Source organism: Pleurodeles waltl, chromosome 3_1 (genome assembly GCF_031143425.1).
Source record: "Pleurodeles waltl isolate 20211129_DDA chromosome 3_1, aPleWal1.hap1.20221129, whole genome shotgun sequence".
Lineage (NCBI taxonomy): Eukaryota > Metazoa > Chordata > Amphibia > Caudata > Salamandridae > Pleurodeles > Pleurodeles waltl.
In genome coordinates, this window is record NC_090440.1 from 384307437 (window position 1) to 384334174 (window position 26738).

The 26738-nt window shown below is 47.7% G+C and overlaps 1 protein-coding gene across 4 annotated transcripts in view; it reads left to right on the forward strand.

Moving 5' to 3' along the window:
• EFL1 (elongation factor like GTPase 1) overlaps window positions 1-26738 on the forward strand; it is a 770553-nt gene that overhangs the window by 244359 nt on the left and 499456 nt on the right. For all 4 annotated transcript variants that reach the window (XM_069222577.1, XM_069222575.1, XM_069222574.1 and 1 more), the window contains exon 13: window positions 23669-23826. In XM_069222577.1, coding sequence (XP_069078678.1) covers window positions 23669-23826 — 158 coding nt within the window. The remainder of the gene's footprint in view (window positions 1-23668; window positions 23827-26738) is intronic.

Sequence of the window (26738 nt, forward strand, 5' to 3'; positions counted from 1 at the left end):
ACAAAGCAGTCAATAAAGTGAAAACCAAACACAAGAAAAATCTGAAACCTATTTAGAAGAATAGTGTAAAAATGACAAGCATCCAATAGGTTGAACTGGAGATGTGAATTTGTTAAGTTTGAATGAAAAATAGTACCAAAAAGCACAAAGTGCCAACTGTGGTGATTTGGCTGCACTAGACCGGTTCAAAGTCAAAATTTGAAGCTGACTGCAATGGAGCATGGGTCGGATGCAGGGTCCAGGCTTGTCCTAGTGGAAAGTTTACCTTCTGACTTAGAAACTTTTAAGAAGAAAAGTGGTCATCAACTTGTGGTTGGTGGGTCAAGCTGTATCTGAAGCGGGGCTTGACAATGGTGGGTTGCTGAAGAACAGAGTCCAGTTGTGGTTGGCCTCGAAAGCAGGAAAGATCTGAGCGGGTGAAGTCTGTGCCCAGGAATGCCTCGATGGGTTGCTGCTCGGTGTCTGTCCCGATGAAGCCCTCTATGTTTGAATTTAGAAACTTTTCTGGAATTCAGATCTCCTTCAGCAGGGCAGATTAGCCAACTGAGTATGACCACTGATACGACATTGACAGCTGCGAATTTGACAGTGGTCCCAGTCTGAATGTTCTCTACTTAAAAAGTTGGTATAGCTTCTAAGTCCTAGATCTTGGAATTTGGATACAGGAGGAGTAAACTCTGAAACTAACTCCAGGACCTGGGGGCACCACTTGGGGGTTAAGACTCACTCCAGCAACAACGGCCAGCAGCAGGGACCAGGGCAGGTCCAGTTGGAACTGGACAGCTGGGCAGTTGCAGGGAAAAGCCTCTGTAAGTAAAAGGGAAGTTTCACGCTTGGCAAGTAACTTTAAATGCCAAGTCAACGTTGCAGTATACTGCGTGCAAGGTCACTTTTAGAAAGTGTGCATTTCACTGTGCTTATGACTCTTATGCTTTGCAGCATGACTCCAATCCACATCTAGGGTCAAATGACAGCTGGGCTTTGTGCGTCCTTTCCAGACAGCCATCACACAGGGAGGGTGGAGGTGTAGCAGAATTACATCTGCATACTGAATGATCTTCCTGGGCTGGGAGAGAGGGAAGCGAGTGTGGTTACATTTGTATAGGCTATATCCTGCCCTCACACAACAGGCTTGTTTAGCCCCTACTGATGTTTGGAGCCAGGACTGGGGCTGAAAAGGGGTGTTGTGCTCTTCTAAAATTCTTTTGAAATGCCCCTACTGGTCGAATAGCCATGTCTTGAGGCGTTTCCTGAAAGACAGGAGGTCCTGGGTTTGGCGTAGATGGAGTGGTAGGGAGTTCCAGGTCTTGGCGGCAAGGTGAGAGAAGGATCTTCCTCCGGCGGTGGTGCGGCGAATGCAGGGGACGGAGGCGAGGGCGAGGCTAGCGGATGGCGGTGTGGAAGGTGAGTCTGTCGTTAAGGTAGGCCGGACCTGTGTTGTGGAGGGCTTTGTGTGTGTGGGTCAGGAGTTTGAAGGTAATCCTCTTTGATACGGGTAGCCAGTGTAGGTCTCTGAGGTGGGCAGAGATGTGGTTGCGGCGTGGGACGTTGAGGATGAGTCGGGCGGAGGTGTTTTGGATACGTTGCATTTTCTTTTGTAGTCTGGCCATGGTTCATGCATAGAGTGTGTTCCGAAAGTCCAGTCGGCTGCTGACTAGGGCGTGGGTGTCTGTCTTTCTGGTTTCAATGGGAATCCACTTGAAGATCTTGCAGAGGGTGTTGTAGCAGGAAGAGGAGACTGCGTTGACCTGCTGCGTCATGCTGAGTGCTGAGTCCAGGATGATTCCCAGGTTCCATACTTGGGTGGTGGGGGTGGGTGCGGCTCCAAGGGAGGTAGGCCACCAGGAGTCGTTCCAGGCGGACAGGTTGCTGCCGAGGATGAGGATGTCTGTTTTGTTTGTGTTTAGCTTGAGGCGGCTTGATTCCATCCAGTTGGCGATGGCGTGAAGTCCATTGTGGAGGTTGTTTCTTGTGGTTGTGGGGTCTTTCGTGAGGGAGATGATCAGCTGGGTGTCGTCTGCGTAGGATACTATGTTGATGTGGTGGGCTCGTGCGATATTGGCAAGAGTAGCCATGTAAACTTTGAAGAGTGTTGGGCTAAGGGAGGAACCCTGTGGGACACCACAGATGGTTTTGGAGGATTCGGACAGGTAGGGCGGAAGGCGGAGACTCTGGGTTCTGCCGGAGAGGAAAGAAGAGATCCAGTCGAGGGCCTTACCGCGGATCCCGGCGTTGTGGATGCGTGTTCAAAGGGTGTGGTGGCAGACGGTGTCGAAGGCTGCGGAGAGGTCCAGAAGGATGAGCGCTGCGGTTTCTCCTTCGTCGAGCATGGTTCTGATGTCATCTGTGGCAGCAATGAGTGCTGTCTCCGTGCTGTGGTTCTTGCAAAATCCGGATTAGGAGGAATCAAGCGCTTTGCTGTCTTCCAGGAAACTGGATAGTTGGCTGTTCACGATTTTTTCAAAGACCTTCGCAGGGAAGGGGAGGAGGGAGATGGGCCGGTAGTTTTTGCGGTCGTCTGGGTCCGCTTTGGGTTTCTTCAACAGTGCGTTGACGTCGGCGTGTTTCCATCTTTCCGGGTAGTTGGCTGTCTCGAGGGAGCGGTTGATGATGGTGCAGAGGTTGGGGGCGGTGATGTCGCTGGCTTTGTTGAAGATCTGGTGTGGGCAGGGGTCCGAAGTTGAGCCGGAGTGGATGGAGGCCATGGTGTTGATGGTGTCTTCATTGTTGACGAGGTTCCAGGCGCATAGAGGGTTGGTGTTTCTTGGTGCGTTGGGTTCGTGGTTATCAGTGGTTGGCTGATGGGTCTGGGGTTTGAAGCTGTTTTGGATGTCTTTGATCTTTCGACGGAAATAAGAGGCGAGGGAGTTGCAGAGCTCCTGCGATGGTGGGGGTTCGTGGGAGCAGGGCTTGGGGTTGGAGAGATTTTTGATGATGCCGAAGAGCTCTTTATTGTTGTGGGCATTGCTGTCTATACGGCTTTTGTAGTAGGTTCTTTTGGTAGTGCGGATCATCTGGTGATGTTTGCGGATGGCAGTCTTGAGGGTGATGTGGTTGGATTCGGTGGGTGCAAGGCGCCAGGTTTTCTCCATTCTTCGACATTCCCGTTTGGAGGCCTGCAGGTCGGGGGTGAACCACCTGGCCTTGGGTCTGTGGTGGATGTCTGAGGGTTGTTTGAGTGGTGCAAGGGTATTGGCACAGTCTTCTATCCATTGATGTAGGTAGATGGCGGCTTTGTTGGGGTCCCGGGTCCTGGGAGGGGGTGCCTGGGCGAGGGTGGAGTTCAGTTGTTCTGTTGAGATTCTGTTCCAATAGCGACGAGGGGGGTTGATGCTGGCCTCCCCTCCCCCTACTGCTCCTATGAGAGGGTTTCCAGGTTTCAGAAGGACTCCCTTGATGTTTCCAGCGCGTGGTGAGCACTGCATGTGAGGCTGGGTGACCAGGAAGAGTCAGTGTAGTGAGTGCCTTTTCTTCCAACTTCCTCCGGCTGTGAGTCGGTGTCAGGGAAGCACAAATATTTGCCTCACAGGATGCAAGCTGAGTGCTCTCCCATTGCCCTAAGTAACATGTGTTCTTTCACTGTTATCCTTGTGCCCATGGCGTGTGGAACAATCTGCCGACGAGCGTGGACGAAGCGCGCACAACCTCGTGCCCCCGTGGCACAAGCAGGCACCCATTCATGTTGTCGGAGCCCTGAGTGAGGCAGCCCTCCTCTCATCTGTTTTGGCTCTCACTGCCACGGCCCAAGTAAACCTTCTAGGGCCCGTGAGGCCGTCATCACCTGTGAAGGGCAGAGGAGTGTTGTGGCCCTCCAGCGGGCCCCAGAAGGCTGACGCCGGAGCCCTGAGTAGAGGAAGTCTTGTGGCATGTGGTGAGCTGTTGGAGCTGTGCCACGCGTTCACCGAAGACGGTCTCCGTGAGCGGAGACTTTTGACAGCTTGAGCCGTGTGCATGCTTTCCCCAAGTTGGCATTTTCTTATCTTGAGCCGGACCTGGGGGTCACTCCACTTTGAAGTAGTGGATTGCCATGGCAACCCCCTTAGGAGGAGCAAAGGGGTTGCCTCAGTGACGGCTCACACGAGTACCATATTGGCCATAATAGGAGCGCAAGTGCAGTGGATCAGTGGCGGTACTGTCATTTGGGAGAAATTGGAGACTTGTCGTGTTACATGGTGATATCTCCTGCTTTTGTTACTGTTAGCGTTATTTGGAGATTGGTGCGCCTTCTCACGCTTATTGCTGCATTTTCATGCCCTAAGTATCTATCGGTGGCTGTTGCATTACCCGGAGTAATGTGTATTATTCTAGTGGCAATATGGTATGTACAATGTTTATGAATCAGGGCATTGTGATTAATGGTTCATGCACAGTAACGGTTATTTTTCGATGTTTTGGTAATCCTTGTGTTCTGCATCTAACTGCTGCATGTTGGGCCCTGAGGTGATGATGTGTGCCATGATTGATATGATACTGACAGGATAACAATACGTCTCCCAGGGATTGCTAAATAGGTGCAGTAAGGTTGTTTTTAATGACGTGTACAACATGTAAGTATTTATTTTATTGCACTTGTGATGCTGTGACAATTGCCTACTTAGCAAAGTAATTTTTTGTGTATGTTTTATATGCAATATAGTTTATTTTCATATAATAATGTGTGGAGTCTATTTTGTGGTGTACTTATTGTGTGTGTGTGTGGGGGCATGTGTGGCCCACGCTGTGAGAACCAGTTCGGTCCTCATAGAGTGGGTAAACACTGTCAGTTCCACAACAAACACTATCTTTGTGGTGTATTGATTGTGTTTGGGCATGTATGGCCCATGCTGTGAGGACCAGTTTGGTCCTCATAGCATGGGTAAACACTGTCAGTTCCACAACAAACACTATCCATGTGTGGACCGGTGCGTTAGGAAGACCAGTCCCCGTAATGTGGTTAGGTCGTTTTGAGCGAGTGCATCCAAAAACAAAAAGTGTAGTTATATTTGCCTCAGTCTGCTTTATAACGTTCCTTACTATAAAAGTGCTCGTGGAGTTACAATAGTAAATACACACTTCATTATGGTCATATGCCAGTCCTTATAATTATAGGTATGTCAAGTTGTGTGTGTGTTTTTTGTGACACTTTACACATTGCCTCTGGGATGAGCCTGACTGCTCTGGCTAAGCTACCAAGAGGGTGAGCAGTGGTTATCTTGGGTATGTAGCTGCCTTACCCTGACTAGAGTGATGGTTCTGCCTGGCTTAGGTGCATACCCTAGCCAACCAGAAACCCCATTTCTAATAACAGGCCATTCCTGAAACAATCTAAAAATCGAATTGACATCCCATTCTGAATCATATCTCGCCAGAGGAGGTCTCTTGAAATAAATCCCTCTCATAACTCTACAAAGTAGCGGACTTCTGCCAATAGAAACTCCATTCACTAAAGAAGGGCCTGCAGCAACCGCAGATCTTTAACAATTGAAAGTTCTGTACGAAAAACCCCTTTGAAAGAAATCTGCCAAAAAATGTGCAACCATTACTTAATCAACTTCTATGGAATCCATATCCTTTGCCACGTACCAACATAACCATGCACTCCATGCGCTTTTATATCGTTTTCATGTCATTGTGCAAATCTGAAGCTGTTCCCGAAAGATTTGTGAATCTACCTTGTCTCCGGATATTCTCCATAGTGGAAAATTGAGCAAATTAGCTTCTACTAACTGATGTTCTATTTCATCTTCACCTTTGAGCAGCCCTTCACAACATCTTATCATATACGGAACCGCTATCATCATCACCATTACCGTCAGGAACCAAGCTTGTGTCGCTCAAAAGTATGTTTCTGATGGATACAACTACCTGTGGATTCCTCACCTAATGAATTCTCCCCATGCGCAGCATTTGACGGAAACTTCTTTCCAGCTCTGCACGTCGGCGAGGACGTCACAATTGCCCGTCTCCACGTGGCTCCGCCTGACGTCATCGTAGCAATAAGAGGCCCTCGCCGGTGTGCTGACGTCAGTTCCCTTTTTCCGTGCCTTCGATAACGGTTATTTCTCCAGCTCCTGTATCGTTTGCTGTCGAGAGGGATACTTTGTGTTTCTTCGAGATGTCTGCTCCGAAGAAGTCAGGGTTCAAGCCCTGCAGGGAATGCGGAGGTTGAATGTCTGTTACTGACCCGCATAACGATTGTCTATGGTGCCTAAGCTCGGACCATGATGTCCAGGAGTGTGGTTCATGCCCAAAAATGAACCCCAAAGCACTGAAGGAGCGTGAGGCCAAATTATTCTTAGCGAAAGCCAAGAAAGAGCAGAGGAGGCACCATAGGTCTTCATCGGGGAAGTCGGCGAAGAGTCACAGGAAGCGGCGCCATCACGACTCCCAACGTCGCTTCAGAGGAAGCCGGTCGAGGTCTCCGTCTGCCCGGCGTCATAAGTCCTGGGAGGTCAGCCCAACGGTGTCTCCGCAGCCTTTGACGCTGCAATCTTCGCCGGCGGTCTTTGAGGTGGTGGAGCCTCGGAGTCATCACTCATCTCTGGCGCATCCGGATGTTCAGGATTCGAGTCCGGCTTTGGCTCCGGTTCCTCAAGAGTTTCTTGCCTTCCCTGCTGCGAGGACGGATCCGGCGGCATTCCTCAATGCCATGTTTGCCATGTTCCAGAGCATAGCGCCGGGAGGTGGTGCGCCGGCTGGCCCCACTGGTCCCTTGCCATTTAATTTAGGCGTTCCGGCTCCGTACAGGCTGACGCCGTTCATGCCATTCTGTCCGGCAGGAGACCCTAGCCCGGCGCAGGTGCCGGCGGTGCAGCCGTCGACGTCGAAAGAAAGACCTTTGATGCCGGTGTCCATTCAGATGGAGGCATCTTGAAGTCGGATGGCGTCGGTGGGTGAAGATCGAGTGTCCACGGCACCGATGGATCCATCACCGGCGTCGGAGGGGTCCGGAGATCCTGAGGTGACACCTTCTCGGCGCCGTTCTCAGACGTCGGTCCACTCCTTGTCGATGCCGGGGCTGGAGGCGAAATTGCGGTCCATGAGACAGGCCCTTAGGTTGTTGCAGGAAAGGGAGTACCAACGACAGCTCCTTGAGGAAGGGGAGATTGCGGAGCCCTCAGTGAATTTCAGGGGTTGGATACTGTCAGTGGGCTGGATACTTCCCCAGAGTGGGATTTGGCCTCACCAGGGGAATATACTGAAGAGGCCTCATCATTTCATTCCGTCAACAGGAAGGCTGATGATTTCCTTGAACTCCCACTTCCAATGGCACAGGTCAAGACTAATATCCTCACGGAGGTGCTTCATCCTGCCACGGCTATTGCGGATCCGTTATTACCGTTTAATGAAGCTCTTATGGATCCCATAGTGGAAATTTGGAAGAAGCCTGTTTCTTCGTCAGCAGTGAGCAGGTCGGTGGCCAGACAGTACAGATCAGCGCCTGGAGACTCCGAGTTTCTTTCCAAACATCGGTCTCCTGAGAGTCCGGTCGTGCAGGCGTCCTGTTCGTCGCTGTCTGCTCCTGGTTCCTTCCCTGGAGTGCCATCTGACAGGGAGTCCAAGTGCATATAACAGTCTGCCAAGAAGGTTTTCTCCTCCTGCAGCATGGCACTGAAATCAGCTAACGCTACTTGTATCCTGGGCAGATACATTCATGCAATAATGGATGCAGCTAAAGCAGTGTTGCAAGACATGCCCCAAGACTTGCAAGGACTCCTCTCGGATGCCCAGTCAGCGGCGATGCAGGTCATACAGTCGGGACTTGACACCACGGACTCTGTTGCTAAAGCCATGGGAACCTCCATTGCCACCAGGCGTCATGCTTGGTTGCGCACGTCGGCGTTTTTATCAGATGTTCAAGCCACGCTCTTAGATTTGCCCTTTGATGGTGCTAAATTATTTGGCACTAAAGCTGACTCTGCGTTGGAGCGCTTTAAGGAGTGTAGGGTAACAGCAAAATCCTTGGGCCTGCAGGCTGTTTCGACCCCTTTTAGGTCCTTTAGGCGGCTTAGAGTATTTGGACGAGGGGCGTCCTTTTGTGGGAGATTGCAGCAGGCAGCCCAACAGCCTTCGAGCCTCCCTCATAGATCATTTAGGGGGCGGGGTAGAGTCCGCACTTGAGGGGCCACCCAACAGCAGCACCCTTCCTCTTCCTCAGGAGGGATGCAACAGGGAAAGCAACCCTAGTCCTCTAACCATTGCGTCCCATGTGTCTCCGGTAGGGGGAAGGTTGTCTCTTTTTCTTCCCATATGGGAGTCGATAACATCCTATTCCTGGGTCATCAGTGTAGTAAGGAAAGGCTATGCCCTTCCCTTTCGGGAGATTCCTCCTCCCTTCCCTCCCCGTCCTTCCTTTTGTTCAGAAAATCATCTCCTGTTGTTAGAACAGGAGGTTCTATCCCTATTGTCAAAGGGTGCAGTGGAGTTGGTTCCCGAGCAAGAGAGGGTTCAGGGATGTTATTCAAGGTATTTTCTGATCCCCAAAAAAGGATGGTCACTTGAGGCCTATCCTGGACCTGAGGATTTTGAATTGGTTCCTCAAACAGGAGAAATTCAAAATGCTGACCAATTGACATATCTGCTTCCTCACCTGAATCAACACTCTGTCCGTCATGAAAAAAGGTGGAAAAGCATAACCCCTCATCCTCAACCAGTGTTGGAGGAGCACATCTACTATCAGTGCTCCTGAGTCTGGTGCCCAACTGTAATAACTCTCCAGCTGATGAGTCAGTCTGGACGCAAACAGATCTACCTGCAACGGGCCCAAACACTCCTGAATCATCATGAATTAACCTTTCTTCAACTTCCAATCGCTGAAATCCACTAGATTCCTTGAATGCTAATCTGAAATTCAGTTCTCCTTTCCTGGTAAGTACTGGACCCTCAATCCAATCTTGTGCTCCAAGCAGAACTCCCACATGTATTTCGCTTTAATCTGCCAACCTTTTAGACCTGCTGCACCCTAAATTGTGTATGTATGTTACAGCCGTAATATTGTCTATTGTTAATAAAACTGAAGTCCCCTGGAACTGAGATCTGAAACGTCGCAACGCAAACATTCCTGCCTTCATCTCCAAACAATTTATATGCTCCTTCTGTTCACTCAAAATCCATACACCACCTGTTTCCTGAACTGAACACATGGCTCTTCAGCCTAAATTGTTCGCATTTGTTTCCAGTACGCAATATGGTTGCATTCCAAAAATAGCTTGACTTTTCTAAGCTTCTAGATTTTCTTACCACCATTCTAACTTCTTCCTTGCCTCCACTGATATTTTCAACATGTCTCCGTACCACAGACCTTTGGAAAGTCCCAAGGATTTCAGACACTGCAGGGCCCTGTAATGTAGCGGGCCTGGGAACACTGCTTGAATTGAAGATAAGAGACCATTTCACCCAGGCTATGTCTTTCAACTTGATAAAATCTCTCCTCAAGACCATATTCACTTCTCTCCTTATCTTTACAATTGTCTTTTGTGGCTCAAGTAACTGTCCCTTTACTGTGTCTAACACAAAACCCCAAAATTCTAGACTTTGAATAGGTTCCAGAATTGACTTCTCCTGATTTATTACAAACTCTAGGGATTATAAAGTTTCCTTTACCATACACATCTGACTCGTCTAAAGACACGCACACTGATCAAAATGCCATCTAAATAAATTATCAGACAAACTCCTCCTTCTCCCAAATACCCTACAACATCCCCCATGACCTTTGTAAAGCAAGGGGCTGAGGACAATCCAAATGGAAGGCATAGAAATTTATATAACTGTCCTTTCCATCTTAACTGTTTGAAACGTTGACTCTCTTCTGCAGTTGGAACAGTCAAATAGGCATCTTTCAGATCCATCTTAATTAACCAATCCTCCTAGAACAACACATCTCTGAGAAGATGAATTCCCTCCACTTGGAAGTGTCTGTAAATTACAAAGTAATTCGTTCAGTTAAGCTTATCACTGGACACCATCCCTTGTCCTTCTTCTCTACCTCAAATGATGTGCTTACAAACCCTGCTTCATCTTCACTCACTTCCTTTTTATTGGACCTTTCTTTAACGTTGTCTGTCTTGCAACCCAGTACTTCTTGTAATTTCTCAATGAAACAAAGCTCTCTCAGCTCTTGAGATTGCAGAAGGTTTGAACTGAACTCTAGTTGGTACCCTGTAATTTTGGCTAACACCCATGCATCATTTGTAATCAGTTTCCACCTCTCTATGTGGAATCTCAACCTTCTCACAACTTTGTGTGGATAAAACCAGTAATATTATTTGTACTCACTTGTTCCTGAAATAGTAGATTGTCCTCTGCCTCTAGAAGATTTTGCTCTGGACGATCTTCTTAGTTGAGGATAAAACTCCTCACTGTATGATCCTTGGGCCCCTCCATATGCCCCTCTACCTGCATTCTGGGACTTGAAAAAAAACTCACCTGAGAGGTTGCCCTCTCCTCCCAGTCCTGGGAAGACTCTATGCTTTGAATACTGCACCTTATCTAGGGCTGTTAAGGTTTGCAAATTTTTTCCTAATACTTTGACCATTCCTTCTCCAAAAGGTAATCATTCGCCTCTTCTCTTGACACTTTCCTGGTCAACTGTTTTTGCGTTAATCCGAAGAAGTACAGCCTTTCAGTGGTCAACAATTAATCCACCATTAGTGTTGCCTAAAAAACAAATTGCTTGCTGACACCAACTTCTAAGTACTTGTATGACTAAGTCAAAGCCCTTAAGGTATGCTTCCTCCACCAAATCAAATACCCTCACCAGAGGACATAAAATATCCAATAATTTATCCTCACATTGTTTAAGTGAGCATTCCAACCCCTTGCAAGGATTTATCTTCCCAATTTATAAAGATAGGTTATTATTTAAGGGTCCAAATTTGAAGTTATAGTCTCTTTCTCCCCGATGACGGGCAAACACATTCAGTTCTCATAAGACTGCGTTCATTCTTTTCGAGAGGCTGTGTAATCCATTTCTTAATATAATCAGCCATGTGTGCTAGTGGCCACCAGTTAGATCCACGAGGATGTCTAATTTCATTTGGATCAAATATTTTTTGTCTCAGAGGGTCCACAATAAATCTCTTATTTGATTCTTTACACAAAGAACTTCCTTCAAATTCCTTGTCCAAGGAATCTTTATAATCTAAATCTGTGATGTATTCATCTACATCTTCATCGTACACAGGGTAAACCTGCCCATCCGAAATGCCGCCTTGGCCACCAGTTCTGAGTGAGCCGCTTGGGACTCCACTATCTTCATGTGGATTTACCATGTTTCATCTTTTTAGAGAGTTTACCCCCAGGACCTCCATTGACTCTGTCCTCACTTTATGATGTGTAAAAATATTCATCCTTATCTTTGGAACCTCTCTCCCTCTCCTTAAGCACCTGGCACCTGGATTCCTAAACCAACTACTTTATCTCCTCAGTTAACAAACCCTTTACACTAACTAACTCTGTGACTTGACTCTCCATCTAACTGTTCTGCCATGTTAATGAAACCTACTATAGTACACCCTAATCCAGTCCCAAACAGAACCTATCTGTTAATAAACAAAACAACTAACTAAAGAAAATATTCAATAGAAACTCCTACTCAATCTCAAATAAATATTCTCCGCAAATCCCAACTAAATGGAAAGATTTTCTTTGAGTAAACAATACTACAAAGTCTCCACAGGTATCCTGACTGGAAAAAACATTGGGATGACGGGTATAAGCAAGCATTGCCTAGCAACGTTGATCACCTTCAATTTCCTTCAGAAACGCACTCAAGCTTTGTGTAAATCATAAAGCAACGCAAACCTGTATCTTTTATTTTTTGAGGTTTAAATGCTCTCTTGTAAAATCAATAATCTAATTTGCCTTTATTTTTATGCAAACTTTCCTCCACATTCAAATGACAAAGGCTTTAGTTCTGGACACAAGGTAAAAACTCATCTGTTCCCCTGCGCGCGATCATTATGCCGAATTGCCCTTAAACATAAGCCTCGGACACCCTGCAAGCCCAAATGGCTGCTCGCGATAAGGCTTCCTTGAGGCTAAAATGGGCAAAAATGCCCGGAGTGCAGCACACTGCGGCGAGCGCATTAAGCACTCCTGAACCGCCGACCTCCTCTAATTAAAGATAAAAGATCCAGATCTCTTTGTGAACAGTTACCTTGCAACTGTTTAATAGTTTACATAAAACAGCAGTTAAACATTAGAAAGACTTTTTAAGCAGGTGAAACCTGACAACTTTACGGAATTTTACACAAGCAAAGACATTTAAAACCATCAATCACACAGAAATATAAATCCATACTTTTGATTTAGAAACACCCATACTGAACAGAATTATATTCATTCAAGTCCAAAAGATATCATTACAAAGATTATTTCAACTATGAACATATAATTATTGTTGGACATTTCCCTTTTGCAGGGTCATCTCCAATCTTTTTGACTCGTTCCTCCAACTTTTTCTGACCTGTTGTTGTTGGCTTTAGGACTCTGGGCACTTTACCACTGCTAACCAGTGCTAAAGTGCATATGCTCTCTGTGTGAACTGTATTGTTGATTGGCTTTCCATAATTGGCATATTTGATTTTCTAGTAAGTCCCTAGTACAGTGCACTGGAGGTGCCCTGGGCCTGTACATCAAATGCTACTAGTGAGCCTGCAGCACTGGTTGCACCACCCATATTAGTTACCCTGGAAACATGGCTCAGACCTGCCACTGCAGTGTCTGTGAGTGCAGTTTTAAACTGCCACTTCGACTTGGCAAGTGTACCCACTTGCCTGGCCTAAACCTTCCCTTTAAGGTAGGCCCTTGGTAACTCCATGGGCAGGGTGCAATGTATGTCAAAAGGTGGGACATGTACTTGTGTGTTGTACATGTCCTGACAGTGAAATACAGCCATATTTGGTTTTTACTGTTGCAAGGCCTAACCCTCTAATAGGTTAACATGGGGGTTGCCTTTAAATGTCATTAAAACGCAGATTCCCTTTGGGAGCAGATAGACGTGGAGTTTGGGGTATCTGAACTCACGATTTAAAAATACATCTTTTAGTGGAGTTGGTTTTTAGATTGTGTGTTTGAAAATGCTACTTTTAGAAATTAGGCCTTTTCTTGCTTAAACCATTCTGTGACTGCTTCTTTGTGGATTCCCTGTCTGGGTCAATTTGACAGTTGGGCTGTTTGCACCTCTCCTCTAGACAGTGGCACAAAGGGAGCTGGGGTGTAGCCTGCATATCCTGATGGGCCATCTGGGCTAAGGGGAGGTGAGGAGTGGTCACTTACACCTGAAAGGGTTGTGCCTGCCTTCACACAATGCAGTCTCCAACCCCCTGATGTGTGTCTGGGGCCTAGCCTGGGCAAGGCAGGATCTTGAAAACAACAGAGACTTCTCTTTGAAGTAGGCCTACTTCAAAGGCCGAAAGGGGTATGGGAAGAGGACCCAAAACCCCTGAAAATCAGATCACTTCTGGAACCAAGAGGATCCTCTGCCAAGGAGAAGAGCTGAAGAGCTAAGGAAAAGTGCTGCTCCTGCCTGTGACTGTGCTTAGTTGCTGCTTCTGCCTGTGAAAGGGGACAAAGACTGGACTGTGTGGTGCATTCCTGCTTGAGAAGAATCTCCAAGGGCTTGAACTGAGCTTGCCTCCTGTTGTTGAAGTCTCAGGGCCATCAAAGACTTCCCATACCAGAACCTGGACTCTCTGCTGAGACTCCTGCCCTGCCAAGTGGTGCTCTATCCAGTTCCTGGCCCTTGAAAGGTGAAGCTGGCAGACAAAGACTGAAAATCCACGCACAGACCACCGTGCGGGGTAATTTTTGATGCACCTTCTGTGACGCAGCTGAAATTAACGCTCCACCTGCATCGCGGCTGGAAGATCGACGAAACACAGCTGGAGAAACGACGCGCAACACCCGCTAACGGAGGCTGATAACTACGCAAACACCACGCAGCGCAGTTTTGTGATATCGTGTGAACGGATTTTCAACGCAGCATCGCTAGGTGAGGAAGAACAAAGCAAAGCCTGCATGGACCAGAGGTGCCAGTCCGGATCGAACCATCGCTCTCTTGCTGGAGAAAAGAAACAATGCACGCCGTCCCAATCGGAGGAGGAATGACGCACAGTCTCGCTTGCGAGTGAGAAAGTGACGCATCGCTGGTCTTTTCCAACACACATTTCCCCGTTCGGTGTTATTTTGACGCTACCCAGGAACTTTTGTACGATAATGCTAACAACATTCTCACTGTTTTCTAAAGGATTTAAGACTCTTATTCTTTGAAAATGTATAATGTGAATTGTGTATGTTGGATTTTTGTTGTTTTGGTCTTGTTTTGTTTAGATAAATGTTACCTATTTTTCTAAAACTGTGTTGTGTCACTTTGTATTGTTTTCACTCAGTTACTGTGTGTGTTGGTACAAATACTTTACTCATTGATTCTGAAGTTAAGCCTGCCTGCTCGTGCCAAACTACCAAGGGGGTGAGCAGGGGTTAACTAAGGGTGATTCTCCTTTACCCTGACTAGAGTGAGGGCCCTTGCTTGGACAGGGGGTAACCTGACTGCCAACCAAAGACCCCATTTCTAACACTTATCTTATCAGAAGAAGCAGCCAAAAGAGGAAGAAGATGGCTGACAGGAGGCTTAGATTGGATTGTGGAGTTCTATTCTATCATTTGGTTGTTAGTGTTGTATTTGAGATTCTTTAAAGGTGCTGCATGGAAGTGACAAAGGTTGTATGCGTAATGTTAGCCTCTTGTCTTGCCATAAAATTGAAAAGTGTCAATAGTAAGATAAAATATGACTTGACCATTAAGTTGGATTAAAATGACTATTAAAACTAGCCTTGGGCCATTTCTAGCTATTCCCAAACTGAATTTTTTACTTACTAAATGCAAAAGTGTGCACCATTGTTTGCCTATGGGAGAGCTAGCCTTGCCACAGTAACAAACAACTTTGGAGATTTGTCAATGCCTGTGCACGTAAAACATTAAATATACATTTTACATACCATCTCTGCCCTCTGGGCATTTAGGGCCTACCTCAGGGGTGATATATAAGTATTAAAAATAAAGGTGTAGGCCTGGCAAAAATGTTATTTTGGCAGATATACATTGCAATTTAAACCTGCACATCTAAGCTGCAAGAGCAGGCCTAGAGACAGGGTTTTACACTGCTGCTTTAGTGGGTGGTGCAATTAATGTTACAGCCCACTAGTGGCATTTAATGTACCTGGTATTGGTAGAGCTGTATACTAAGGACGTATACGTAAATTAAATGTGCCAATTAGGTATGTACCATTTCTGATGGATACACCTACCTGTGGATTCCTCACCTAAAGAATTCTCCCCTCGCACCAGCCCTCGACGGAAATTTCTTCTAGCTCTGCACGTCGACGATGACGTCACAATCGCCTGACTCCACGCGACGCCACATGACGTCATCCAGGCAATAAGAAGCCCTCGTCGATGTGCAGATGTCAGTTCCCTTTTTTCCGTGCCCGAATAACGGTTAATTCTTTGAGGCTCACAGGGAGCTACTGTTTCCAACGGCGGTTACGATGTCGCAGCCTAGAAAATCCGGCTTTAAACCTTGTAGCCAGTGCGGGGGTCGGATGTCGGTTACCGACCCCCACGAAAACTGCCTCTGGTGCCTTAGTTCCGACCATGAGGTCGAGGCATGCGGTTCGTGCCAACGCATGAACCCTAAGGCACTTAAGGAGAGGGAGGCGAAGTTATTCTTGGCCCGGTCCAAGAAGAAGAAGGAGAGGCTTCATAGGAGGGAGTCTTCGTCGAGATCTTCGAGGTCTCGTCATCATCATAGTGACTCTCTGCACCGTCATGGATCTCGGCGCCGATCGAGCAAGGGACGGTCCAGATCTAGATCGGCTTCTCCGTCGGCTCGGCGTCGGCCGACGTGGGAGATAAGCCCGACCGTCACCCCTCCACCTCCGGCGACCCCGACGTCACCTGGGTCGGTCTTTGAGGTCGAGCCTCCCCAGAGGCCTGAGGGTTCTCCTGGCCAGGAGTTACCTGGACCCTCTTCGGCAGCTTTGCCGGCGCCGGTGCAGCAGCAGCAGTACCCAGCTTTCCCGACTCCGGGATCGGATCCTGCAGCGTTTTTAAACGCTATGTATAACATCTTTGCTTCCATGACGCCGGGTGGAAGTCATGCAGGTCCGTCTGGCCCTTTGGCCTATGATTTGGGTGTTCCGGCGTCTTACAGGTCGGCGCCATTCACCCCGTTTTTGTCTGCTGCACCTGAAGCGGCGCCGATGCCTACAACGTCGCCCAGGATGGCTACACCTGTTACGGCGCCGTCGGATTCGCCTGGGATCCGATCGACGTCCAAGAACACTTTGGAGCCGGAGCCTCCGGCCTCGGAAGAATCCGAGGTTCGGCGCCGACGAAGATCTTCGGCGTCGGCCGACGCCTTGTCGACTCCAGGCTTGGAGTCAAGACTTAGGTCAAGACGTCTGGCCCTTCGTCTCTTGGAGGAGGAGGAGTACGCAAGGCAACACCTGGAGGAAGGAGAAGTTATAGAGCCCTCAGGTGACTTCTAGGGACTGGACTCAGCTAGTGGCCTTGACACTACCCCGGAATGGGATCTGGCTTCCCCTGGAGAGGTCACGGAGGAAGCTGCTTCTTTCCATGCAGTCATTCGTAAGGCTGCAGACTTTTTGGATCTTCCCCTTCCTACCGCGGAGGTCAAGAGAAATTTATTGACAGAAGTCCTCCATCCGACGTCTGCTTCTGCTGAGCCTCTTCTACCATTCAGTGAGGCTCTGCTGGACCCCATTAAGGATATCTGGCTGAAACCTGTATCCACCGCTGCGGTCAACAGAGCGGTGGCTCGGCGGTACAGGACGGTGCCTGGGGATCCAGTGTTTCTTTCCAGGCAACCAACTCCGGAGAGCCTAGTGGTCCAAGCTTCATGTTCTTCCAGTTCCTCTCCTGGCTCGTTTCCTGGGGTCCCTGCGGACAGGGAGTCAAAAAAGATGGACCATACTGCTAAAAATCCTAAAATCTTCCAATGCCACATGCATACTGGGGCGTTACATCCATGCCCTTATGGAAGAGGCGAAGGGCCACCCTAATTTGTCCCAGGAGATGCTGCAACTATTAGCGGATGCTCAGGCGGCTGCGGCTGCGACGCAAGTGATCCAGTCTGGATTGGACACTTCGGACTCGGTGGCTAGGGCTATGGGCACGATCATAGTCTCTAAGAGGCAGTCTTGGCTTCGATCATCAGGCTTCTCGTCGGACGTGCAGGCCACACTCCTTGATCTTCCGTTTGATGGAGAAAAGCTCTTTGGCTCTAAGGCTGACTCTGCCTTGGAACGTTTTAAAGAGAGCAGAGCGACAGCTAGGTCTTTGGGACTCCAGTCGTCGGCCTCATCCACCTTCAGAGGCTTTCGGAGATTTAAGGGATTTGGACGTGGTTCCTTTCGAGGAAGATTGCAAGGACCACAACAATCTACTTCTACCCTGCCTTACAGATCCTTCAGGGGAAGGGGCAGAGTCCGTACGAGAGGAGCCACCTTGCAGCACTCTGCCTCTTCCTCTGGAGGGGTGCAGCAAGGAAAGCAGCCGTAGTTCTCCACCACTCCCTGTCCATTCGTCTCCGGTAGGGGGGAGACTTGCCTCTTTTCTTCCAATGTGGGAGGTCATAACATCGGACTCCTGGGTAATCGACATTGTGAAGAGGGGGTACGCTCTTCCCTTTCGGGAATTCCCTCCGACCTTCCCTCCCCGCCCATCCTTCTGTTCGGAAGACCATCTTCTCCTGTTACAGCAGGAGGTATTATCCCTATTACAAAAAGGTGCAATAGAGTTGGTTCCCGAGCAAGAGAGGGGTTAGGGGTGCTATTCAAGATACTTTCTGATTCCCAAAAAGGATGGTCGACTGAGACCGATTTTGGACTTAAGGATTTTGAATTGGTTCCTCAAACAGGAAAAGTTCAAAATGCTGACCCTCTCACAGGTTCTTTTGGCGTTGAACGAAGGAGACTGGATGGTGTCGGTCGATTTGCATGACGCGTATTTTCATATTCCGACCCTCAAATCGCACAGGAAGTATCTCCGGTTTGTAGTGGGATCACAGCATTATCAGTTTGCGGTCCTTCCCTTTGGTCTTACTTCAGCACCTCGAGTCTTCACGAAGGTGATGGCGGTGGTAGCAGCAGAGCTCAGAAGAAGGGGGATAGCTGTGTTTCCCTATCTGGACGATTGGTTAATCAAGGCCAAAACTCCGGAGCTCGTGCGGTGCCATCTCCAGTCGACGACTCAATTGTTGTACGACCTGGGTTTTTCAGTCAATGTACCCAAATCTCACCTGGAGCCCTCTCAATGCCTCCTGTTCATAGGTTGAATCGGGCCTTTCCTCCGCCCCAGGGGGTTCAGGACATACAGGCTTTGATTCCAATGTTTCGAAATGGAGCGGTAGTTCCAATCCTCAAGGTCCTTCGTCTGCTCGGTCTGTTTGCTTCTTGCATACTGTTGGTCACTCATGCACGCTGGCACATGAGGGCTCTCCAGTGGTGCGTCCGCAGGCAGTGGTTTCAACACAAAGGGGATCTTGAAGATTCGATAAAGATCTCCAGAGACACTGCGGAGGATCTTTGATGGTGGGCAGCGGTCGACAACCTGTCTCAAGGAAGGCCGTTCTTGCTGCCTCCTCCAGTGGCCACGGTGGTAACAGATGCTTCCACTCTAGGGTGGGGAGCTCATCTGGGGGACCTGGAGGTCAAAGGCCTTTGGTCTCCAGGGGAACAGAAATTGCATATCAATCTTTTAGAGTTGCGGGCAGTACGTCTGGCACTCAAGGCCTTCCTCCCTTCCATTCGCGGTCAATCAGTCCAAGTTCTAACGGACAACACGACCGCGATGTGGTATATAAACAAACAGGGAGGAGTGGGGTTGTATCTTCTCTGCAGAGAAGCTCTTCGTCTCTGGTCCTGGCTTCAGGATCACAAGATCTGCTTAGTTGCACATCATTTGGCCGGAGTCCTGAACGTGCGTGCAGACATTCTCAGTCGACGCAGCTCGGTCGATCACGAGTGGCGTCTTCATCCAGATCTAGTTCTGGGTATCTTCCGGATATGGGGATATCCACAAATAGATCTGTTTGCAACTCAAGAGAATGTGCAGTGTCCGCTATTTTGCAGCCTCCAGTATCCGGTGCAAGGAGCTTTGGGGGACGCGTTTCAGGTGTCCTGGAAGGGTCAGTTGCTTTACGCGTTTCCCCCCATACCCTTGATTCCTCGAGTTCTCAGGAAGATCTGCCAAGACCGAGCTCAAGTCATCTTAATAGCTCCGGATTGGCAGAGAAGGGTGTGGTATTCGGACCTTCTCCAACTCTCTCAGTGCCCTCCGCTCCGTCTCCCTTGCAGGGTGGACCTCCTCTCGCAGTCGCAGGGGCAGATTCTACACCCCCACCTCCAGAGCCTGCATCTTCATGCCTGGAGATTGAACGGGCAATCTGAGTTCCTTTTCTCTCCCTCCAGATGTGGTGGAAGTTATTTTATCGGCTAGGCGACACTCCACCAAGTCAATCTATGCTAATCGTTGGGCTAAATTTACAAGCTGGTGTGGAGAGAATAGTTTAGATCCTTTAAAGGCTGGTTTGTCTGACATTTTGTCATTTGCACTCCATCTGGCACAGAAAGGTTTTGCAATTGCCACTGTTAAAGGTTATCTGTCTGCAATATCTGCTTTTCTGTGCCTTCCTGATCAACCGTCCTTCTTTAAATCACCTTTTGTTTAAAGTTTCTAAAGGGACTCACTAATAGGTATCCACCCACGCCATTCGTTATGCCTCAGTGGGACCTTAATTTAGTCTTAACTTTTCTTATGGGGGCTACGTTAGAACCAATGCATTCTTGTTCTTTACGGTACCAAGTATTAAAAACTGTTTTCCTGGTGGCCATAACATCTGCCAGAAGAGTTAGTGAGCTTCAGGCTCTCTCAGTGGAAACTCCATACCTTTCTTTCTTTAAGGACAAAGTGGTGTTGAGGACCAAGGCGGCTTTCCTACCGAAGGTTGTTACACCCTTTCACCTGGGGCAGTCGATTACTCTCTCTTCCTTTTACCCTCCACCTCACCCATCCAAAGAGGAAGAGAGGCTCCACCGGCTGGATCCACGAAGAGCTCTGAGCTTCTACGTCGCCAGGATGAAAGAGTTCAGACAGGATGAACAGCTCTTCGTTGGATACGTGGGGAAGAGGAAAGGTAGAGCGGTCCACAAGAGAACGCTATCCAGGTGGGTCATTCTATGTATTAAGATCTGCTATTCTTTGGCGAAGAAGGATCCACCTGTGGGGATTCGTGCCCATTCCACCAGAGCCAAAGCAGCTTCATCAGCTTTGGCTAGAGGTGTTCCTGTGGCTGACATCTGCAGGGCAGCGACTTGGGCGTCCCTCCATACCTTTGCCAAGCATTACTGTTTGGACTCTGAGGTTAGGAGGGATGGCCATTTTGCTCGCTCGGTGCTGCAAGATTTCTTGGTTTGATCATTCGGGCACCCACCACCGGAGGTTTTACTGCTTGGGGACTCTATTCTTTAGGTGAGGAATCCACAGGTAGGTGTATCCATCAGAAGAATAAGTTACTTACCTTCAGTAACGCTTTTTCTGGTGGATACAATAACTACCTGTGGATTCCTCACGGTCCCACCCACCTCCCCGTTGCCTGACTGGTCAAACCAAGATCTCTTTGGGTGCGCATCCTTGATTTTGTAATATATGTATATAGCTGTTTCATGCATATAGTTGTATTCATTGTATATACTTTTCGTTTGCACATTAAGATAGTGAAAGGGACATTTTGGACTGGACTTATACATATATATATTTATTTCTGTCTCTGATTGAGTATTCATAACTGTGATTTTTATTGAGTTTTATATTAAATGTTTTATTTTCATCTATTCTGGATGAATGTGTACTCTTTAGGTTTAACCTGTTCGCCTCTATGGCACGTAAAAAATGGTGATAACGGACGTCTGCACGTCGACGAGGGCTTCTTATTGCCTGGATGACGTCATGTGGCGTCGCGTGGAGTTGGGCGATTGTGACGTCATCGTCGACGTGCAGAGCTAGAAGAAATTTCCGTTGAGGGCTGGCGCGAGGGGAGAATTCTTTAGGTGAGGAATCCACAGGTAGTTATTGTATCCACCAGAAAAAGCATTACCGAAGGTAAGTAACTTATTCTTTTAGCATGTTTGGAAGAGATGCCACAAACACCTTACCACTGGCGAGCAGGGTAAAGTGCACAGAGTCCTATGTCCAACAAAAGCAATTCCGGTTTAGCAGCAGAAGGAAAAATTCTGGGGTGACCCTGCGAAAACGGCAAATATCCACCATATATCTTGACTAAGAATCTATTTGGAGTAGACTTAAAATTTCACCATCTCATATCATAGAAGCAAAGCTTTTGCTAACAATAGGCAGCCCTCACAGACTTAGACAGTAAAACTAATTCCCGTGTTGCAAAGACCTTACAAGTGCAAACAGCATAGGTAGCTTAGGATGTAGAGTTCAGTGGTGCTAACAGATAATATTGTTCCAGTTAAATCAGTTATGGACCATGAAATGCTTCCACATGACACACCTGCTTTTAATTTTCATTATGTATTCATATAGGTTATTGTCACATGGGCATATTCTGCCACCCATGCCCATTTCTGAGCATCACATGCAGGGTTTTCCCACCACGAATAAGGGAGAGGTTTGAGGTGGCAGTGACATCCATCTTATGCCATTGATGTCTACCAGTAACCAAGCATAGACACCAGCATGTTATTGCCTTTATTATTGACAAGGAAAGTTACTACTATTTTCCCGACTGGCAACTGTTTCCTAATGTTGCTTGCAGATGCAGTTTATGCGAGGAATAACCACCTTTGTGCCTTAAATTACCATCATTATCCTGCTGATAGCCTCCAACATGCCAGTAATAACCATTACTATATCTGAGGTGGGCATCATTCTCTCACGGAAGTCAGTCTTTATGACAGATGTATGCTACATGGCACATCCACCGTTAACCCAGAGGTGACCATCCTCTTTCCAAGGTATGGAACAGTACCACAAAGATTACCATATTATGATGTGGCCATTATTATGCCAGGGGTGGCCTCTAAGAAGAGAAGAAAGTATGCCATGGATGTCCATGGTTATTAAAGGGCTGCATGTTAACATACAAATAATATTCCATGGGTTCCAGTAAGCCAGTGGAAGCCACCATAATGCCAAGTGGAGTACAATGTCCTAATGTGTATGCAAGAGTTTCTCTTACACTAGGGGTTGACGTCAATATGGAATCTGAATGCCAGAGATATGTCTCCACCAGTGCATAATTTGTAAAAGAATAAGTGCTGGGGCACAAAGTTTTGCTGAAGGGATGCATCTGACTCTATCGAAGATCAGGGTGCTGAATACAATGGCTTTCGTATGCATGATTCCACCTCATACCTCTTTAATCCACCACAAGACACTCCCTGTCTCTTTCTCTCAGCTTTACAGGTTCTTTCTCATCCCTGCATTCTTCCTTTGTCACAGTGTTTCCATTTTCATCTTCCTCCTTTTCCTCTTGTGTTTTTCTTTCTCTTGTTCTGGGTCAAAGTCTGAAAAGGAAAAATAAGTTCCTGTCCCCAAAAATAAGTGCTGCTGGGCCCGCCTCGACCACTGGCTCAAATTAGGCACTGGCCTCCACCAAACTCTGCATAGAAGTACACATACCTTCCCATCTATGCACCACACACACAGAAAGAAATCCGTGCATACATACACAATACATGTAAGCGTAAGTATGCACTATAAATGCAGGGAAAACTACTAATGCCGTTTGATGAATAGTCAGTTATACCAAAATAACATTGGGAGAGTTTATTGGTGTAGGCTGCGCTCTATATTTTCCTTGTATATTGCAGGTCTGAAGTTTCTCATAGTTTCCACTTTGAGGACTGTTATTTTTTAACTTCCAAGTGGAGCAACCGTATGAGATTAAACATTTTGCTCGTTTCCCAGTCACCAATGTTTAGTCAGATATATAAGGGACCGACTCTCCCCGCTAATGTTTATGTTGGATGCTGTCCATGTGTGCATTAAACTTGAGAATGAAATCAGAGTGGAGTACTTGGGAAGATGGAAGCTGAGGTCAAGTAGACATTTAACCCGGTTGGAGAAGATATGTATTTTCTTCTCAGAATATATGCCTAATGTATTCCATGTGTTGTCTTTTGCTTGCATATTGTTAGCAGCAGAGTTTAAGGATTGGTGCTTGTAACTCCACCTTTGCCGGTTCTGATGAAATTCTTGCCAGAAGTTCTGAATATTGCTGTTTGCCCTAACTAAGGAACGTCAATGTAGCAAATAACAATTAGAATTTTGTTCTTTCAATCGGTGTTGGTATGTTTATGCTCGCACCGAGAAATGAAAATAATCCTTTTCGATGAATGGAGAAGTCGCAATCTGCCAAAAAGTTATAGACGGTTTACTACAAGTAACCTGATAATTTTTCCCTGAAGTCATCGAGGAATTAAGAGCTTGTTTCTGGAACTTCTTGATTATTACTGACTTTCATAGAAAGTTTACACATTTTTGGAGATAGGTAGTATAATGGATATCGGCCCTCCGCGTTGTGTTTAATTATAGTGCTCGCCTTTACTAAACAAGCGTTCTCTTTCTATTCACATAGGCCTTTAACCCAGGAAGCAATTGCTCAAAGGCGGGAGCTTGCCAGGCAGAGACATGCAGAAAAGATGGCTTCGAGTCAGGGACAACAGCAGCAACTGACAAGTCATACTCTTCCTGGAATTGAACCGGAAGTGACTTCAGATGTTAGTAACCAGAAAGGTATGTTGTGGACGTAGTAGAACGGAGGTATATTCCTTCCTGGCCACTGGCTGCTATCACCATGTCTGTATGTAAATACCCCGTCTGCAACTGTTCTTAACGTGTTTTCTATGGTGCTTTTGTTCGCAGTGTGTTTTTTATCAAATACAAACTATGTAAAAAAGTTTTTGTTTCCCACCCCCACCCCCCCGACCCATGCGTATTACTCGCAAAACTCTAAAAAAAATACCCCAGGGTCACAAACTTACAAGTGATTTGGCTCTCTAACAAAATTGAATATCACACGCTCTCCAGTTTAATGTATATTGTACACAATGGTGAATGAATGTACGTTTCCCTAAACATCAGTCACCCGCAAAGAAAATACATGCATGGGTTGCACTCACAAACAATGCAGAAATTCACTCCCCAGTACATACTTTTAACAAAAGAAGACGAGAGAGTAAGTAAAGCGTTTTTGTTGGGGCATTTTCTATTGCATATATGACTTTAAGTACAGGAAAGACTGATTACCTCCCGTCCCTCCCTCGCCTTCCTTTTAACCAATGAGGCCTCCCGCCTCCCCTCTAGACCCTCCCTTCCCCTTTCAAAACCCCCCCCCACCCTTATCCCCTCCTGCTGTTCTTTTGTCTAGCCCACGCTAGACGGTTTTCTTTCCCTTTCTTACCTGCACGGCGGGGCCTGGAGGTCGTCGATGGAGGCACTCCTCGGGACGCGGAGCTCCGCGAGGAGTGCTACGGCTGGGTCGCGTCTTGAACGAGCAGCATGGTTGCTCGAGAGGGGTGTCCTGGAGGCCGGCTGACGGGGTCAGCCGGCCCTCTGTGGCAGGGACGTTGATTTCCGGGTTTCAGCGCCGCGGAGCCGCAGGGAACCGAGGGACTTCAACTCTGAGATGCTCTCAGGTAGGACGGGCGTTCGGCCCGTGGTTTTTATGTATTTTGATGAAATAGGTGACCTCTTTAGGGATTGGTGGAGCCCTGATTGGGGGGAGGACCAGGTGCCTATATAGAGGGTAGTTTTTTGGGGTTCAAGTCAGTGATTATTTGTTTACCATGCCTAAAGTTCCAGCAAAGAGACGTAGGATTGTCTCTTCTTCCTCGGAGGAGGAGGGGGGTGAGGCTAGCATTACTACTCCTGAGAACTCACAGGTGCCTAGCAGGGGTACTCCCTTCATGTCCAGAGAGGAGGTTCAGGATATGATTGAGGTGGCGGTGACCAGGGCACTACAAGCAGGCGTGGCCAGGACTGGTCAGTCTAAATGTGCGCATTTATCGGTAGCAGCTAGGAAATCCTCATCGGAGAGTGAGGATGAGGCCCCATCGACGTCATCTGGGGGGAAATATGTTTCCAGAGAAGATATGTGGGAAGTGATGGCACATGTTCGGGACAATTTGGGTTTCCCAGTGTTTCAACCTGCAGACTCGGATTCTCATTTATTTCCTCAATATAAGACACCTTCAAAGTTTGCCATGCCTTTTCAGGGACCTGTGAGGGAGATGGTGTTTCGTGAGTGGAAGGATGTGGATAAGGCTCAGGTTCCACGATTCCTTCAGAAACTTTACTTACTTGAGGGTGAGGAGGTTTTGCCTCCTTCAGTACGCCTGGACTCTATTTTGGCTACTCTGATTGGCAAAACGGCAGTCAATCCGGAGGATTGTGTGCCTACGGATGCCACTGACCGTAAAGTGGATTCGGGTCTTAAGAGGGCTTTTGCTGCGGAAAATCTGGCGCTGAGGGCAGGGATTTATTCTGCTTATGCGTCACAGTCATTGGTTCAAGACTTTGATAAACTGGCAGTGGCTGTACAGGAAGGGGCGGAATGTTCGGAGCTCCTGGCTGGTATGGAGCAGCAGGCCAGATTGTTGGCTGATGTGTCTTCGGATGTGGTCCGTATTTCGGCTCTGGCATCTGGGTCTTTGATTGGGGCTCGTAGGTCCCTCTGGTTGCGTTCCTGGAAGGCTGATCCGGGAGAAAAGGCGGCCTTGTTGAGACTGCCGTTTGAAGGTCGTACCTTGTTTGGAGAACAATTGCCATCCATGCTTTCCAAGGCTTTTAAGGAACGGAAGCATGCCTTACCTTATAAAGGGGGTTCTTCTTCGGGTAAAGGGTGGAAGAAACATTCCAGATCTTCTCCTACTAGGGATGCTAAATCCTTTTCATTTAGGAAATGGCGTTTTCAGCCGCGTTTTTCACCTAAGAAGTCTGCTCCTGCGACCCGGGGTGGTTTCAAGAAGGGGTCCTGACAATCACTGTGGGCCTGGCAGAGGGCCGGTTGGGGGAAGACTGAGTCACTTTCTTTCGGCTTGGAAGGACAGTGTAAACGATCATTGGGTACTAGACATTGTGGCCAATGGTTATGTCATAGATTTTGTGGTGGTTCCTCCAGATTCAGGGGTACGTCCCACACCTCTGCCTTCAGAGGGGTCACGGAGAAGAGCATTATTGGACGGAGTGCGGGACTTACTGGTCAAGGGGGCCATTTCCCACGTTCCGCTAGACGAGCGGGGTCAGGGCACTTATTCGGTCTTGTTTCTTGTGCAGAAAGTTTCAGGGGGATTTCGGCCGGTGCTCAATCTAAAGGAGGTGAATACCTGGATCAGGACAGTGCATTTCCGCATGCTGTCCATTCAGACTATTTTTCCATTTGTCAGACACGGGGACTTTCTGGTGTCACTGGATCTGCAGGATGCTTACCTACACGTACCGGTGGCAAGATCCTCTCAAAAGTTCCTGAGGTTTGCTGTGGGTCAGGACCATTATCAGTTTTGCGTTCTGCCTTTCGGTCTAAAATCTTCTCCTCGAATTTTCACAAAGGTGCTGGCTCCTCTAGTGGCTTTGCTTCATTCAGAAGGGGTATTTCTGCATCCTTATCTAGACGACATTTTGATTCATGCCCAATCACGAGACCTTTT